Here is an 18,507-nt window from a genome sequence, read left to right on the forward strand (position 1 = left end):
TGGGTATCCCAAGCGCGCTACCCACGAATGCTGACGCTACCGTGGGCGCGGAGATGTCACACGCTGGCTTCAGGGCAGCATGTGAACCGGTTCACACAAGTAAGTAGGTATCGGTAGCCATCGCATAGGGGCAATGGACCGACGAGGCCGATGTGTACGACGGCGAAGCGCTCATCATGTTGTAGGAACGTCTTTGCCGGAGGAACTGGTAACCGGTGAGCCTCTGCGCGCTGTCATGGTGCACAGACGCGGACCCAGTCGCGAACATCGGCGTTCATGCGAGGCCAGACAAAACCGAGCCGCGATGAGTTGCTGCGTGACACGAATCCCAGGATGGGCCATGTTGTGCAGGGCGTCGAAAAGCTCACGATGGCAGGTTTTGGGTGCGAACGGTCGTGGCTTTCCGGTCGAAAAGTCGGAAACGATCTGTTGTCCGTCGAGTGTAATATCTTTGAGTTGGAGAGCGCAGTGGGCGATGTGCGAAGGCGGAGCAGCTCCATGTCGCCTGCTTGCTAAACAGCCAGTCGGCGAAGATCGGGTGCAATTAAAAACGGCGAAGTGGAGGCAATGGCCTCCACGCAACTTAGAACATCCGCAGGTGTGTTGTCTACGCCACTGACATACTTGATATCCGTCGTGTACACGGACAGGTAGGCAAGCTGCCGCACTTATAGTGGCATGTAATGGGTGTCGGGCCGCCTGGTGGCGTACGTCAAGGGTTTGTGGTCACTGAGGATGGTGAACTAACGACCCTCTAGAAGATGTCCAAAATGACGCACAGCCAGGTATATTGCCAAAAGTTCACGTCCGAAGACACTGTGCCGGGTTTGCGGTAGGTTCGGCGTTTTGAGAAGGCCAAGGGCTGTCACGCACCGTTTACGTGCTATTGGAGGACAGCTCCCACAGCAGAACTCGAGGCGTTCGTCATCAGTGCGAGTGGACGTCCTGGATTTGGGTGCGTGAGGGGAGCGGCGTCGGCCAGCGCACGTTTGTGGTGCGAAAGGCTGCCTCAGCACTTGCGTTCCAGTCCAATTCGGTGGTAGAGCGCTCCCCGGAAAGCAGGCGCTCGAGAGGCTCAAGCAGAGTGCCGCAGTTCCTGATGAAACGACAGTAAAGTTTACCAGACCCAGGAACTGGCGAAGCTTGGTGAGCGACGTTGGTGTTGGGAAGTTGAGAATCGCCTGGACCTTGTTGGGGAATGGCCGAATGCCTGTCGCATCCAGTCGATGTCCCAGGAAGTCGAGGGCGGGAACACCGAACTCGCTCTTCGTTGCATTGATGATAACGCCGTTGGCAGCTAAGCGTTCGAGGAGAATGCGGAGATGGTGAAGATGCTCCTCTAGGGACGTACTTACTACCAGCAGATCGTTCGCGTAAGCATATACTAAGGGCAGTCCACGCGTCACTGTATCGATGAAAGGCTCTGTATCGATGAAAGGCTGAAACGTTCGGGCAGCGTTCCTGAGGCCGAACGGCATTTGGAGGAACTCGAAGAGGCCGAAAGGTGTTCTTATGGCCGTCTTGTGTACGTCCTCCTCAGCGACGGGGTTCTGGTGATACGCCCGCACAAGGTCAGTTTTTGAAAATATGGTGGCACCGTGCAGACTGGCGGTGAAATCTTGAATGTTGGGAAGGGGGTACTGATCCGGGATGGTAGAGAGGTTCAAGAACCGGTAGTCGCCACAAGGTCGCCAGTCACCGTTCTTTTTGGAAACCATGTGAAAGGGTGATGCGTAGCGGCTGGAAGAAGGTTGGACGATGCCAAGTTCCAGCATGTGCTCGAACTCTGCACGGGCGATCTTGAGTCTGTCGGGAGCGAGTCGTCGCGGACGAAAGAAAACGGGTGGTCCTGTAGTTGTGATATGATGACGGACGTCATGCGTCACGGGCTGAGTCCAGTAGGGGGGGGGGTGACGTCACGGTGGGGAACTCCTTAAGCAGGGCGGCAAACGGTCCTCCAGTAACACCTGCGCAGTGTTGTGCCAGAGCGCCTGGCCCAAAGGCGTTGCACGAGGCGACGCGCCGACAGCGAGGCTGAGTCACGCCTCTCCCTTTGTCGCTGCGGCGCGGCCGAATCCTGCATCTCGAAACGCTGCGGCGCGGCCGACTCCTGCATCTCGAAACGCTGGGGCGCGGCCGACTCCTGCATCTCGAAACGCTGCGGCGCGGCCGAATCTCTCAGCGGAGAACGACCCAAACAAGAGCATGTCGCTACGCCCGGAGGCGAGGTCACGGAGACGGCGGCGGCATCGCTCTCCCTTTCCCCATTGGCGGCGCAGCTGACTCGCCGCTTCGCTACCATTCGTCGGAATTCAAACTTCAGGCAGCGAGAGCCCTGATTGGAGCATTTCGAACTTCTTGGGGCCACAACGAACTCCCGGGCTATAAAAGAAGCCCGGAGGCTCTCATCGTCGGCTTTCCTCGGCAGCTTCTCTCCGGCACCAGTCTCTTCGGAAGCACCGAGTGAAAAGGGTGCTGTCGCCTTTGTGCGAGTTATGTAACGTTTGCTTACCCTGTACATACTGTATATAAATGTTACTTCAAGTTTTCGTCGGCTCGGGAACTTCTTCGCTCGGCTCTGCGCCGCGTCGATAGCGGACGGAGCAAGGCAACATCGCTACATCGGTGACTGCGCTCGGGTGGCCAGTCGCAACAGCGGAGACAGCGTCGGGATGGCTGATTCCCAACCTCGGTGACGAGCAGGAAGGCGAGTCACAACCTTGGCGACCGCCCTGGGATGCTCATTTCCCAACCTCGGAGGCAACAGTGGGATAGTCATTCCCAACAGTGGTGCCAGCGGTGGGATCGTCATTTCCCAACAGCAGGAAGGCGCTACGTCAGCAGCTGCTGTCGCTACGACGCCTTGAACTGAGAGAAGGGTTGTTGCGACGTCGCCGTCGCTTGACGTCGACTAGGAGGCCATGTTTGGTACGAAAGTCAGCACCAAGGATGGCAGAGCGAATGTCCGCGACCGCAAAAATCTACCGAAAAGTTCTGCGAAGACCCAGGTTCAAAGTCAGGGATCGCTGCGCGAACACGGGAATGTCCGTCTACGCAGTGCAAGCAGAAATGAGAGCTTGACAAATTCACTTGGCCCCTTTAAGAGAGGTCGTACTTCTGGGAACAATATTTTCCTGTTAGGACGCCGTCACTACAACGCAACAGCAGGCAGAAACGATAAAAGGTTTTCCCTCCAGTCTCAATAGTTCAGGCAAACCTCACCCGCCGTTATAAGGTAACCAATTCAGCATGAGGTCATCATAAGAGGTGGATGGATGGTGGCCTGAACGCTAGTAAATGGCTGCAAGAGCGTGAACTTTTGCTATATGTTTATCCTATACCCTCAGGCTTAGTGAATGAATGCATGGGAGGGAATTGGATAAGGTCTAGGAAGCCAGGTTAAAGTTGCGGGTGTAGTCCCATAAGGCGCAGTGGAAAGGACCGCGGAGCCGCTGATGATAGTCTGCGTCTTTAATTAACCTGCGGCTTTCATGTGTTTTGTGCTGTATGCTACTGTAAAGAGGCTGCTTTACCCGGCTAGCAAGCTAGAACACGAGTCGAGAACCAAAGCCGACATCGCGGCGCTAGGACGTCGCTGAGAGTTTGATTGACCTATAGTGGAAGGTGTTGGGAACGCGAACTAACTACGTTTTATGCTATACCAAAACTTGCAACAAGTACACTGCAGTGGCTGCGCAAGCTTGGACAGTGACATTGCCGCCACGATCTCGGTAAGCCATCCGTGGCCGCCGACTCAATTGGTCCGTCCCTTAATTGGGGACTCGCCTTGTTCTCGTGGTAGAGGAACAGAAGTTCCTTGGGAGACCAGTGCAGTACAAACCATCGAGCAGAAAACTCGTGAGATGTTTTTGCAGCACTCGTCAGCCCTATTAGGCGAGAATTTTTCTCCAGACTGGGGCGCGACGCTCATGTGTCAACACCCACCATCTCACAACGGTAAGGTCCTCCAAAGGGGCGGAGTAGGATGCAGACGAGATGTCGATAGGGAATGTCACTGCTCTTGTATGCGTCAAAGCAGCCTGCTTGGACAGGACGCACGCCCAGCCAATAGGAGGCATTAGCACACCCTTGTCATCGAGGCTGCATGTATACAGGACAATCGGTGGTGCCGGGCAACACCACCTAGATAATTTCAGGGGCATCTAACCCCAACGACGCAGCAAAACAAGGCATGGGGACACACGTCACCACGTCAGTGCATTCATTGTCGGTAATGCTGGCATAGTCAGTCACTCATATCACCCAAGTACGTTTCATGAGACTTTGCTGTGGAAATGGTAGTTGCGTTGGCGGATGAGTGGAGCCTGGGCGCGAGGTGCAACACAATGTTACAATACAAAATATAGGCGGCATGACCCTTTGAGCTGCAAAGATGAGCGTGGATGGTAATTCGGTGTTGTGAATAGTGATGTGTACACACGCCTGGCGAAAGCCCCGACAGAACTTTATTTTCTGCATTCGGATTGCGCCACGCACCTTATTGCGAGCAACTTGTGACAACGGTATAAAAGAGTAGCCGCGGACCAGTTGGCGCATAACGAAAACAAGGAAGCGTTGACAGCCACGTGCCAATTGAAAATTCCTTTCGGATATATATATATATATATATATATATATATATATATATATATATATATATATATATATATATATATATATATATATATATATACACACACACAGTAGAACCCCGCTCTTACGTTCCTCAGTGCTGCGTTTTCCCGGCTGTTACGTTGTTTTTGTCTAGTCCGGCGCAGCTTACATGGAGCCCCATGTATTAAAATCCTCACTGTTACTTCATGGCTCAGAGTACGTTCCGGGATCCTTTGTCGCAATCTGACTCTCCGAAGTCACCCAGGAAATATGCGCGGACCGCCATTTTGACGTTTGACAAGCCTAGCTTGGCTGCGAAACTGAAGTGCATGAAGTCGCATGCGGGTGCGGTTCGTTACCACCATGGAGGAAAAAAAAGCTTAGGAGAGGCCCCCAGCTATCCCCGCGCATTGGCAAAAGTGTGGAGGAAGTCACGTGTTTTCGGCGGCCATTGGAAGTCGCGTTAGCAACGGCGTCCTAGCAACGGCCCGCCCGCCGTTCGCCAGTCATGGAGGAAAGGCAGCGCCTGCCTTGTCGTCCGATTGCGAAGATTGCTGCTTCGCTTTGCTGCGCTGTGGTCTTGCGGAACTCGAAAAGGATGCTGCGAGTTGCGACAGCTGCGCCGATGTGAATATGTCATTTAATTTCTACTTGCAAGTGCACCTTGTACCGCGTCAAGCTATTGCTCCGGTCGCGATCACGACGCGCCTATTGAAGTGCAGATATCGTGAACGCGCCGTCCCGTCGTACGCGCGGACACCCGCCTGGTAGATTTTCGGGAAGTGATACACGGTGTGCAGTACGTAGGCGACTTGCAACCGAACGATTCGCAACTCAATTTTTTTGGTTATCGCCGCTGCAATATACAGTTTGCTATGCCGGCAATGCGCGGCAGTGCTTTTGCAAGGTAGATTCCCAGTTGATATAATTCCATCGTCCTATTACCTTAGTAGGTGTCCGTCTGTTGACTGGAAGAGTGCTGGATCTGAAATCTGGATCTTTTTGTGGTCTCGCTCTGGATTTCGCTTTTCAACGCTTCATACTGCGAGGTTAGTGTATGAACGTTTTCAACTGATATCACCTTGAATTTATTGACACTGAGACAAGTTGAGACTTGGCGAAAAAAAGTTTATTGACGCCACCCACCCTCTCATTTTTTTTTTTTTTTTACTCAATAAAACGTTTTGCCTCCTCCTCCTGCTCCTCCTCCTTCGCAAAAAATTCTATCGAAGGCACGCGAACAACGGTAAAAACATTCCACAATTTTTTAGCGTGAAATCTGCATGAAGTACTGCTTACCTATATATATAGAACGGCCGCTTAATTGACTAGTCATCTCTGGGATTGGCAGTGAAACTGCAACGCAAACTTGGGCACTTTCCAGTCCGGTAGCCGCACGGCGTTCGCCCACTGTTTGCGGCGTTCTCCATCGCTTGGGAACCTATAAACGGCGGCGATTGCAAGCAAAGGATGAATGCACACCAATGTACAGCAATATATACTAGTCAGCGGAATGATGCATTCACCGGTGGAAAGTGACGCCCAATTCCTTGGGTACCGATCGCGACTTGCAGCCTGGCACCGAGCATTGCGGCATTGTTATAAGAGCGAGCCGCTTCGCAAAACTGCTGCGGCCACACTGAAGACGTGTAACAGTGTAACCAAGGTAATGGAGGCGATACAGGACGGAGGAGGCGGAGAAGGTGCACCGAGAGAGAGAGGCAAAAAGAGTCCGCCAATGTATAGTGCCTGGAATATACTGCAGGGCCAATGGTCCGCCATTCGACTTACAGAAATGGCGTTTCCGGCTGCGCTGGGTGTGACGTCAGGGCCTCTCCTAAGCTTTTCTTTCCTCCATGGTTACCACTTTGCCCTATGTTACCCTATGCTATCACCATCATCACTGCGCTTACAAGAGAAGTTTCACCTCGGAATGCCAAAAGTGCGACCACCGCAAGAATAGCACGCGCTCTCGTCGTCATAGTGCGCTTCAAGCTTTGAAACACTGTTAAACTTGCAACCGCGAACTTTGTCGTACCTTGATGGCGTCGCGAAAACGGGAGGCGCTTTCCCTCCAGGAAAACCTCTACGTACTAAACGCAGTAGACAAGCAGCCAGCCCGGAAGAGAGCCGGCAGCGCTAGGCACCTTGAATTGCCACATGCGGTGTTTTCCAGCGATCGCAAAAAGCAGCAATCCTACATTCTCGAATTTTTTAGGTTCGAAAGACAAAGTTGCAGAACTACATGGTTAAAAGTCAAAGCTACACTGTTTTCGTTCATTGTTGAAGGTTTCCTCACTGCTGCGTTTTCCTGGTTGTTACGTTTTGTTTTCTCGGTCCGGTGAGAAACGTATGAATGAAGCTCCACTATATATATATATATATACATATATATATATATATATATATATATATATATATATATATATATATATATATATATATATATATATATATATATATATATATATATATATATATATATTATAAAGACAGAAATAAGGGTTGGCAGTCAAGAAAACCTCGGAAAGCAAAGGGGAGGATATGGTAGGTCATTGAAACAGATAAAGAATTTGGAAAGAAAGAAAGTGGAGAAAAAATGCCCGCCAGGTGGGATCCGAACCCAGAGCTCCAGAATACCGGTCTGGTGCGATAACCACTACGCTACCGGCGGGGCTATTTTTCCTTTCCACTTTTCTGGCCGCTGGCTATTTTTGTTCTTTGTTCTTCCGTCTACTATATACAGTAAAAGCTCCTTAATTTGAACTTGAAGGGGATCATAAAATTGTTTGAATTAAGCGGTGTTCGAATTAGCGGGTCGGCGCTAGAATGAATGGACTTCGCGCCACACCGCGCCGGTAGAACACAAAAAAGCCACCTCTGGACTCGTTATCGCGCATTAGGCGCTACTAGATGTTTGTGGCAGCTGATTTTGTAAATAATGTACACAGAACTTGAATAGCGAACGGCGCCGGCTGCGCGGCGTCCGCTGCGGAAGCGAAAAAGGCTGTCACAACAGCGTAGCGCGTGCGCTACGCTGTTGTTTTTGTTTTGTTGTTTTGCATCTCTGGTAAATTTGATTTGGTTTAGATTTGCAACCCATTGCAATTACTCTGGACCGACTTCATCTGTGTAGAGCGACTGAAACCAGTGGATCCCTGTTCGAATTAACCGCTCTAGATAGCGAGAGTTTTCCCCCATTGAAATATACAGAGCGCTGCCGGGACCAGGGCGTCAGTTCGAATTAACCGGAAGCTCGAATTAAGCGAGTTCTAATTAATGAGCCTTTACTGTACATTGAGGACAAATGTGCTTCTCCCGTTTTTGTTCAGCGGTATTAAAAATCTACAAGTACATACCAATCCAACTCAATCCAGATTCCAGCAACCATTCCCTCCCTCCTTGCCTTCGAATACTTCTAGTTCACTGGTTCACAACACCTTCGCTACCTTCCCCTCCCGGCTCTGTGGCTGTAGCTTTAATCGCTACAGTGTATATGAGTGAATGAAAACGGCTTTCCTTTCCGCGTGAAAGCTCTAACGTATATAAACGTACTGTAGGCTGGGGCAGGCTCGTATTTCCTCAGTGCCGAGAGCCATGGCCAGCTGTGACGAATGTTTGTGACCGTTCCGTGCCCGGACTTCAGCGTGTTGCTCGGTCGCGTGCAGAGACATAAAATCAGAAATGCTAAGGTGCGGGATGAGTCTTCGCTAACGTACGCGTAGTGCCCAGTAGCGAAATACCGCCTTCGGCGTAGGAATGGAGCTCCACAGTATCTCATGGTAACCAAAGTCGCTTACGTTTTCAGGGTGTGCGCATCACTCTCAGCTTGCAATGGACTGCGTGTACTGTTGAAGCCGCGCCATCACGTAAGCAAGACCAATTCCCACGAAAGTCATTCGTAGCGAATATTTTTAGAGCTGTTTGTGCAGCGACTCGTGCTTTTCTGCGGTGCTGATGGGTGGAAGGTTACTCGCATTCAATTCGCAGGTGCAGCTGACGCATGGCGCGAAGCGAGAAGCGAGCTCTTGGCGCAACCCCTTCACCGTGTTCGGTAGGAAGACCCCAGAGGCGCACGCTCGCTGCGATGGCCTGAATCCATCCCAAGACCGCCTCGTCTACTCGAGTGGGCTGCACGGTTACATGCTTCTGGCGAGCATCGCTACGACTGGTCTAGCTGCTGGCTGCGTTTGTTACGTCGGTTATTCCCGCTACCTGTCGTGGTCTCCTGCGACACAACGAAAAGGCACGAGAGATGTCATGTGGGGCGAAATGTCGTCTACTGAAAAAGGGGTTATGCAAGGTATCACTGCTACGTATGTGCTCTTTTCTCTGTACTTTTTACGATGTTTGCCCGTACGCATTTACTACAATAAGTCACAGCAAGTGTTTCGTATGGTGTTCCAAGGCATACTGCCTGGCCTTCATACAAGTAAGAACTTCAAGCCTGGAGCGCTTGAGCCTGTGCGTGGAAGCGCGGACTCGTCAATCGCGCATCTTCTCGGCAAGCTGCGCGTGAAGGGTGGCAGGCAAAGGTTTATCATATTTGAGGATCGATTTGCCATTTTGGCGTTTTACAATGTTCTGGCTGGTTATGACAGTGTGGATGCACTGCCTGACTAGACTGTTCGGAAACTTCTAGTTGCATCTTGATGTGTGCATAAAACATTTGGCCAGCATATGTGCAGACTTTTCTTTCTCCATTGACGGCTGTATGCAGGCAGCTGTGCTGCGCTTCCCGAAAAGGAGGTGCACTCAAAAGTGCTGCTTCTCTCAGATGGCAGCACCTGCACCAATCTATCCTGAACTGGTTCAGGTTGTGCGCGGCAAATTGAGGAAACCTAATGATGCTATGACAAACACAATACGCCAACAGTTTACATCACAAAGCATGCAAGTGGCACAAACTCCTGCAATGTTTGAGTGCCATTCGGCCTTCCATTTCTAGCGGAAATTGAATCCTGTAATATCAAACTCATTTGAGCATCTTGAGCCATTTCAAAATTGTATCACATGAAAACTTCTCACAAAAGCAAGGTTTTCTACCTGCCATAAAATTGTGTCAAAAAAAAAGGCAACAAGAACTTGACACCACAAATTTTATTACACCACGCCACATACTAGAAATGGCCTGCAATGCAGTAACAAGTGCAAATAAATATCTAGAACTGTGCAAATAAAAGCATTAAGTTCTAGTATAAATCAGTAGAAAAAACAGGCAAGCACTAAGGCTTCAAGATTACGCCAACAGCACTGAAATTGAAGAGGTTCCTTTAGCACAATTGTTAGAATACACAAGGGACTGTGGATACAATGTATTTAGAACTAAATTGAGAGAACGGCATATTAAGAATGGTTCTTAAGTACTAACACACCTACTGATGATATGCGAGAGGCAGGATTTCCACTTTCCTTGAATGTGCTGCAGCTGCTCAGGCAGGCTAACGCAGAGACATGACCAGTTCTCCACTAGAACTTGATGTGCTAACCTATCTCCAAGCAGTAATCCAGTGGCTAATACCCTGTCACGCAGGCAATTCAATGACTACCCAGCCAATCATAGCTGACTAGTAGCCGTCACTACTGAAATGTTCCTATGACAGACAACGCTCAATGGTCACCGAGACTGCCTGTGTGGCAGAGGTACTATATTACTTCCACAAAACAGCCCTAAAAAACCTGTAAAGGTACATGGAAATTCAACCAGCCTGTTTAGGCGCAGTTGTGTGGTCAATCTTTGCAACATCAAAGCAGACGGTGTAGAGCTATCCTACATATGGTTAAGTTGTAATGCTAGTACATTCAAACATAACTTTATTTATCTGTCAATGAAGTACACATTGGTTGCAATTTTTGTGAAACCATGCAAAAGAACTGTCTCCTGTAAAAAACAGTTGTTTTTGTTTTGTTTTCAAGCTAGTTAAAAAGTACCAAACCCTGAATTATAAACCCTGAAAATATAAATTGGGGCTTTACATGCTGAAGCTATCAGGTGTACTGGCACAGAGCTACAAATTAATTTTAAACAACCTAGGCACCTCAAACATTTGCCAGAAGATCATATTTTTTCCACCCCTACATCGATGCAGTGGGTCAAGAAAAAAAATGCACATGCACAGCTAGCTCTACAGTATGGACAGATGTCCCCGGACTAATATGCAAAAGGAAGAAAAAAAAAATCCTGCGCCACTATTCTTTTAGGGTCAACAATTAGTAAAAGCAACCACATAAAAAGTACTAGCTTAGCAAGGCAACGTTATGTTGGTCCTCTCATGTTCGAAGCTGGAACTCATTGGCGGATCCAGAGGAAGGGTCCAGATCCAGAGGAAGGGTCCCCCCCCCCCCCCCCCCTAGTTTTTGAATTTATACCCCCAAGATGACGACCCCTCCGCACGTAAAAAAAGTTAGTCTTTTATTTCTTGTATTGTTTTTTTTTTTAATTTAGGCTAATAAAAAACCTACTATCCTTCTCATCATCATCATCACCGATAGACGCCGACTCCCCCCCTCAGAAAAAAATTTGGATCCGGCCTTGCTGAAACTAATGAAACCTGCCTTGGCAATTTGTACATACTTTGTCGTAATATTTTTATTTCAACGAAAACTTGCAGACAAAAGTAAAGCATGCCTCTGCCTTTTGCCCCATCTCTTTAAATGCAAAAAACTTGCCAGCTGTCGCCGAATTTTTGTTCCATGCATATGAGCCACCGTTATTGGCCCACAACTTGCAACTACATACGGGCGACGATGGTTGCAGCAAAATTGCCTCATCGTAACGGTTGCAGAGGGAGGCAACAAAGGGAACGAACAACACTAAACATTTCCCAGCAGGGCAACAAACACAACGTGCAGGAAACTCAATTAGCTGCCCCGTGCTCAATTAGTGCACATAATACAGTCCTACACAAACAAGCAGCCTGAGGCATTTCAGTGCTGAGAACAGGATTGCACATAACAATGACATTTTCAATTCTAACACTTCAACAAAACTGGTGTCTGCCAGCGTATCATTGCACAAATCACACTTGCTGTAAATGCAAAAACACACCTGCTGTAAATGCACACACACACCAGTGTTTTTTCCTGTAGATGTGTTTCCAAACTCGGCTAGGTACAAGCCTTACACATGAGTTCTTAAGAACATGTTCTTTCGGAGTAAAGCAACACACGTTACAAGAGAAAAAAAGAAGAAACAGGCAGCAGCCTAATGCTGTATTATAAAACACTTAGTGTGACCATACTACCCAACTGCTGCACTCGTACAGTGGCCTGTGACCTTTCAATTAACGATGCAGGGACGCCACAGTCTGTCTGCAGAAATTGTTAGCAAGTAGTGAGGCAGTTTTGAATTTTAACATCTCGCACAGAATAACGCTACAACTGAGACAAGGTATGCTAATTTTGAGAAGGGCAATACATACCATACAAAATTTTTTTTTCTTCAGCAAAAAAAAAAAATTTACAAACTTTGTCCAGATGTAACACTGGTCCATTGGAGCTGGATAACAGCAAATGCCAGTGAATTCATGCATGGCGCATCTTTGCTAGGCAACATGCTGCTGTTTGGGAGGGGGCTAGCAACTACACTGTAAAAAATGAACATATTTTGAGGAACGAAACTGCACTGCCACAGACAGCCAAACAGGAACCGCCTAGCTATTTGCAACACTAAATTGCAACTTACACAACACCTGTGTGGACAGAATTGCATTGCAACAGCAGCACACCTGCTACAACAAACGACACAGTACACCCATAAACTACAGCACCATAGTTTGGTCAGAAAAACAAGCTGCAATACAACAATACAATGCAGGATATAATGCACCTCAGTACTGAACAGCTGAAATCAGGAGCAGTTGGCATTACACTCATTTTTGGGTGACCGCATTACAGTGGAACCCCGTTGGCCTGTTTTTTGATACTTTTTTGAGCCCGTCACGCGGTGACGGATTGGTGCCACTGCAGCACGTGTTTGGATGACAGGTTTTCCCTGAATCATACCTGTTTCTTTTATCGCATTTCCCTAAAGAATGTATCCATGGGTTCTACTGTAAACACTAGCTTTACACACAAAGCCACACAAAATACGAGCACACACGTGTACACAGTCACTAACCGGCTGAAGTCAGCTTGCCAAGCAGTTGAAACAGGTAACAAGATAAAGCACCAAAATTTCCACTAGCAGCAGTACACTAGTATCAAATCACAACATGGAAGCTCAAGCCACTCGCACAGTCTATTCCTCATAATTTACTGCCTCCAATGTGGCCATACACAAATGCTGAAAGACTGCCCAAGTGAATGCAACTGTACCTGGCACTGTTGAAGTTGTAAAAAAATGCCCGGCTTGTTCCCAAAATATGGAAACATTGACACTCCTAAAATATCGATAGCACTGAAAATGGATACTACCGGTTGTCAGATATTCAAGCTATAGGTAAGGACACTAAGCACTCTAGGCGGCAAATCTCGTAATAGGGCGACTCCACTTTCAAGCACAGCTCTTCAGCACAGAGCTCACCACACAAATGAAGAAAACGGACCATTGGCTCCCAATGCTGCAAACTGTGAGGCTATGCAGGGTGCAACAACATACAGTAAGCTAGCTGCACATGCACGAATGAAATTATTTCAACTGGTTTCAAAATAGAAACAAAAATGCTGCATGTATTAGGCAACGTCCCTGCAGCATAGCTGTCACAGTAGCAAGACTGCCGGTAGGAGCACTACGCTTAAGAAAGAACTTCTCTCCCTTTGTTAATAAAACAAAGCTTTAAAAGCATTGCATGCCATGCACACCAGCTCTACGTGGAAATGAACGGAGAGGAATGGAGCAGAAGCAGTGTTAAGACAGAGAGTCAAGGTGCTTCCTTGGCAAGGCTGCACCCGTGCCACAGGGGAAGGCTACGGACTAGTCATTTGCACCTTGGTATTCTGCCTCCACTAGAAACATCCTCTGCAGTTGAAAATGGAATCCACAAACTTTCCAATTTCAGCGTGTTCGATTTCTAAGTCACTATGCCACCGTGGCAAATACAATTCAGAACTTAACAGTAGTACGAGTTTGCCATGACTTTTGTATAAAGATTGGCACAAGGAAAGTGTGCCCAAATGTTAGATTTGGTTTTACACTGCAATAAAAACAACAGACTTTTCATTATTCACACCCGTTTATCCTTGGCTCGTTGAGGAGTATGCCGTACTTGATACGTATCATCGCTAGCAGTGAAGCTCTCCCAAAAATCTCTCTAAATCCAATCGCACAGCTGCTGGACCTTTATGAGGAGGTAGCAGGGGAGAGCAGCTGCAGCTCTTCAAATCTACAACAAAGGCATGACTGAAGTTCTCTAGGTGCTGGCCACTTAAAGCTTTCATCCCCAAAACACGCACAGCCTTCTCTGTCATTAACTGGGCTTCTTTCTGTACTTGGCTTACACAACAATCAAACTGGCGCCCACATAATCGTAGGGAGTGCAGTGGGCACGTGCGGCAAAGCTTGCTACATGCAGCTTGGCACACTCACCGGTACCTTCCACAGTCGCCTGAACTTCGCACCAAAATGGAACGGCTAAAAAATATTTGGTGAAGAGGACGGCTACAGAAAACATCGAACAAAAGTAGGAAACTCGTGTGGTGACCTCTTTCCGTGTGAACAAACACTTTGTTTGCGCATTTTGACTCGAAAAATAGCATTGGTATGTACATGTAGTTCTTGCAAAATGAAATGCTCCAAAATATCTGTGCTCAGTGGCTGGCAAGAGTAGCACACTTAATTGACACTGACACAGTTAACTCCTCAAAGGCATTGATGTGTAAAATATCACATCAAGTGTTGCGTAACAAAGTAAATATACAGAATATTATCGGAAAGCTCTGGTTGGCAGGCTGTCTCTTCAGAGGGCTGAAGGCATCCGACGGTCTTCAGTGCGCTGAAGGTATTCCGAAGAGCAGATCATGTTGGCTGAGATCTTTCCAGTTGCAATCTGCGAGAAAGTCAGGGTAATAAGACGGCAACTCAGATATTAAATCATTTCTGTCCAGCAAATGTTCCAGACCGACAACATTCCAGCTATTTAGTCAGCCACCATTCAATCCTGCACTGCAGTCAAAGGTGAACCAAGGTGAATACGAAGAACGTACAAGGCAAAAAAAAAAAAAAAAAATCTTTTCTAAAGACTTCCAGCTCATTTAAAGGGGCTATGCAGACAAAACAAAAGTTTGGTTCATCTGACAGATTGCCTCGTTAGAATCATACTGACACCACTTTTAACACACATTTCACTCAAATAAGCTACATAATTATGAAAAAAAGGGAATGATCATGCGACCCACTAGCTCGTTTCCCGCAACAGAACCTATGATGCCATATGCCCAGCTGTGCGATTGGCTGAGGCCGGCAAAAGCAAATGCGAATTAGACAGGGCCTATAAGATTGCTGAACAAGCTATTTGTGCTTAAATGTAATGCACGTTCATTTTACAGCAGTAAGAATGGTGGGGCAAACAATGAATGTTACAAAAATAGATGTAAACATAGAAGTACCGATGCGCACTGCTGTTGGTACTGGGTGCACTATGCTTGTTTTAGCTGTACAGCAGTCCGCCGCTTTGGAGCATGACGCTGGCCGACTGGCGTAAGCGACGCTGTCTTACGTGACCCTGTCTGTCGAGGATACTCCACGATTCACAAAACGATTACTTCCTACCAAAACAAAAACAAGCCAGGTGCAAATACGGTCAAAAACAAAGCAACGGCGGCCAACAGTTCGTGGCTGATTATGGTAGTGCCATCTGGGAGGACTGGCGGTAAGAAAGGCTGCAGAGCCTAATGACGCACTGGAAGTTCGTTTGAATACCCGCCCTCATGACTCAAATGTCACGAAAACACACGACTTGGTGGGAGAATCAAAATTTTAACTTAAATTGATTAATTTCTCAGTGAATACGGCATCAGTTGCTGCTGGACAAGCGCTGGGGGCACTATAAAACACAAAATCTTTCGAATAAAACAAAACTTGTACTTTGTCTGCATGGCCCCTTAAAGGTGGCCTTCCACAAGACTGCACCCTGCTTAGTCAAAAATATAGTCGCAGAATAACCAACAAAAACAAAATCTGGGTGGGGGCAGAACCTCGTTACTAGTTTTAATGCAAAGCTGTAGTGGCGTGTCGAGTGAGTGAGTCTCACTGTAGTGTCAGATGCCTTTGTTTGAGCCTCGTGGGACAGTGTACCTTAGCCCAGTAGAGGGTGAGCTCCATTATTTATCAGCTACTGTACCATGTAAAGGCACTTACACTCATTTTGGCGAGCAAAGTTTTGGTCACAGTAGACTAGGACACAAACAAACATGCAAGGAACCAACACAGTGACATGACAGGGCAATGCATGCCTTCTAGTTTTTCACACCACTGCTGGCTGAATTGAGAAAAAAAGACAATGAAGCACATGCAAAGAATATGCCAATATGGTCAAGTCTGCAGCAAGGACCTATTAGTAAAGGAGTGTAGTGCGTTGTCAGATCTAGAAGGCAATACAAATTTTGTTACCTGGAAGCAAAGTAGATGCCTGCCTGGCAATGACTAAAGGAACACACTTTCATGCCTTAGTTTACAAATGCGCACAAAATGCACCTCAGTAAAGCAAGCTGCTTGGTATCGAAGCAATTGTGCGAACAGCTGGTTGCAGTTAGGCGGCTGCTGTGCTTTTGAAAAGAATTCCACATGAAACTTCGTGAAACATTGGAAATTTGGTTTACATCAGAACGCCTTTACTTTTAATAAAATTTTTGTATGAATTTAGATCCAAATAAAAGATTATGATAACTGTAATCTGCAACACACACCACAAAAAGTTTTACACATGAACATACTACCCCCAGTCAGAAGAAAAACACACAGAGGTAGTACTTTTGGTCCATTAGGGGAAAGACAACGAATACGTCTTAGTTTGCTGCTGTCCTGCATGGTATCACATTAGGCTGCACAGAAAAAATAATGAAAAGTAGACTATTTGGGTATGCTAGGGGCTTTTTTTGCCAATTTCCTATGCCTTTCCCATTCCTCAAGGAGGGCAGGTTGCCATAACAGCACAATGCACTCGAGCTCAATATTACCACCCTCAGAAGGGCTACTAACATTCATCCAGGCACTCTTATGCAGATGACTTGACAGGCCCTAGGCATGGGCGTCGGCAGGGGGGTACAAAAGGGGCACTTGCTCACCCCAAGCCAACCAGCACTTGCCCAGTCCCCCCCCGCCCCGCCCCTCTCCTTCTCCCCCCCCCGATGCAACAGGTTTGCCCCCCTCAACACAAAATCCTGCCGACGCCCATGGCCCCGGGTGCAAGTTTGTGACCAGAGAGTCGCAACAAATATCGCCGAGTAGAGCATTTTCTTTTTCCTTTTTGTGTCTAAAGCCACACTTTGCTACTTAAGCTGCATGCACCTGGGTCGCTCGCTCCTGACCTTTCCTCAGCACCAATGCTTTTTCAGCCTCTTCACAGCCCTTCTTCCTCCTTTCTTGGCACAATTGTCCTAGGAGCATTAGACCGCTGATAACACCCTCAGGACGACCCCCCTCCTCTGGGCAGCCTCCTACAACCTTTCTCAACACCACCTACTCCACTGGCTGGCTTGTGTGGGAGCAGCATCTGCCTTTGTTGTGCTGCGCATGCCCATGCTTTTTTACTGGCAGCCGAAATCAATGATACTGCTGTTTTCCAACAGACTCTATGGTCACCTGCTCTGCCAGTGATGTCATTCGAGTACTACCTACACCAAAATAACTGTGTCGACAGCACAGTAGCTAGCATGCCTACCTCGTGACCTCGTCTACAAGAGTGTACCCAATCAAATCTCTGGCTGAAAAGATGCACGTGCAGTCGAACACCACATGAAAGCGAGGAACACAATGTGTCAAGCACCACAACGGGCCACAAACCTTTGGCATCGATGTCACTAAAGTGCAGTGAATGTGGTCCTTCAGAGAAAAAGAGAGAGGAAGAAATAGAAAGGGCATGACATCAGTGGACCCGCGGCATGCCAAGCCAGAACAAACTTCCACAATTCGTGCCCACTTACAAAAACAAAGCAAAGAAAACGGAGAAGCTATCAGGTGCAAAAGATTACCGAACATATAGAAGTGTACCTAGGTAGCTGGTTAATTAGGCGACTCAACTGCAGTGCAAAATAAAGAGTACGACACGAAAAATGCACATGGCATGGGCATTTCACATTTATGTCGTGGCCTCTCCACTGCACCACTGTTTCATTATGACCAATTTGGAATATTATGCTTTGCAGCATGCAGGCCACATTCACGTGAGCCGTACAGTTGGGTGTGCTTGACCTGATGATAGCCAGCTAATATGTACAAAAAAGAAACATTACCAGGTAGCTGGTTTCGGAGGGCCAGCTACAGTGCTACCACAAGCTTGGTAAAAATGTTACTCAATTTGTAGCTAAAAAAAAAGTACCCCTCCTGATTAAAATTCGGGTTACTTTTCAGCTAAGGTTTTTTGTGCATGCCCAGTAGTTATATGCATGCAGGTAGCTATGGATAGAAATTATATGCCTGATACACTTGATAAGCTATTTCTTTTTAGTATTTAAAAACTGCAGGGTACGAAAATTACCCGCACATGTAGACACTTTCCAAAAAATACCTATAAAGATCTCCATGGCAACATTGGCTAGCTATTGTGTACCACAGCACATACCATTGGCATGTTGGACAAGAATTAGGCAAATGCACCGTGCCCTCATGCAGATGCAGCCAATGAAAATTTGTTAGTGTTAGTATGCATATCAACTGCCATTCTGTTTACAATCAATTATTGCATAACAATATTAGATAACAGGTTGCAGTGGGCATACAATAGGAGAGAGGAAAAG

General features: G+C 47.4%; 2 protein-coding genes across 5 annotated transcripts in view; one reads left to right on the forward strand and one right to left on the reverse strand.

The window, feature by feature from the left end:
• The first annotated feature begins 8,002 nt into the window (after nucleotides 1–8,002).
• On the forward strand, nucleotides 8,003–9,295 carry LOC144155263 (uncharacterized). 2 transcript variants are annotated; one of them, XM_077686592.1, is made up of 3 exons: nucleotides 8,003–8,306; nucleotides 8,423–8,483; nucleotides 8,605–9,295. In XM_077686592.1, exons 1-3 carry the CDS (start codon nucleotides 8,299–8,301, stop codon nucleotides 9,235–9,237), a joined length of 702 nt encoding a protein of 233 aa, XP_077542718.1. In that variant the 5' UTR covers nucleotides 8,003–8,298; the 3' UTR covers nucleotides 9,238–9,295. The 2 variants fall into 2 exon arrangements, with proteins under 2 accessions (XP_077542718.1, XP_077542717.1); XM_077686591.1 differs by having other exon boundaries at nucleotides 8,003–8,483.
• Nucleotides 9,296–9,699: 404 nt separating this feature from the next.
• Sl (small wing phospholipase C gamma 1) overlaps nucleotides 9,700–18,507 on the reverse strand; it is a 69,617-nt gene continuing 60,809 nt past the window's right edge. For 2 of the 3 annotated variants that reach the window (XM_077686590.1, XM_077686588.1), the window contains exon 32: nucleotides 9,700–14,600. In XM_077686590.1, coding sequence (XP_077542716.1) covers nucleotides 14,570–14,600 — 31 coding nt within the window. In that variant the 3' untranslated portion in view covers nucleotides 9,700–14,569. Of the gene's footprint in view, nucleotides 14,601–17,554; nucleotides 17,594–18,507 lie in introns of all 3 variants that reach the window. The other variant, XM_077686589.1, reaches the window with a different exon arrangement.

Source organism: Haemaphysalis longicornis, unplaced genomic scaffold, assembly GCF_048455015.1.
Source record: "Haemaphysalis longicornis isolate Haplotype H1 unplaced genomic scaffold, Haemaphysalis longicornis Haplotype H1 scaffold_1, whole genome shotgun sequence".
Classification (NCBI taxonomy): Eukaryota; Metazoa; Arthropoda; class Arachnida; order Ixodida; family Ixodidae; genus Haemaphysalis; species Haemaphysalis longicornis.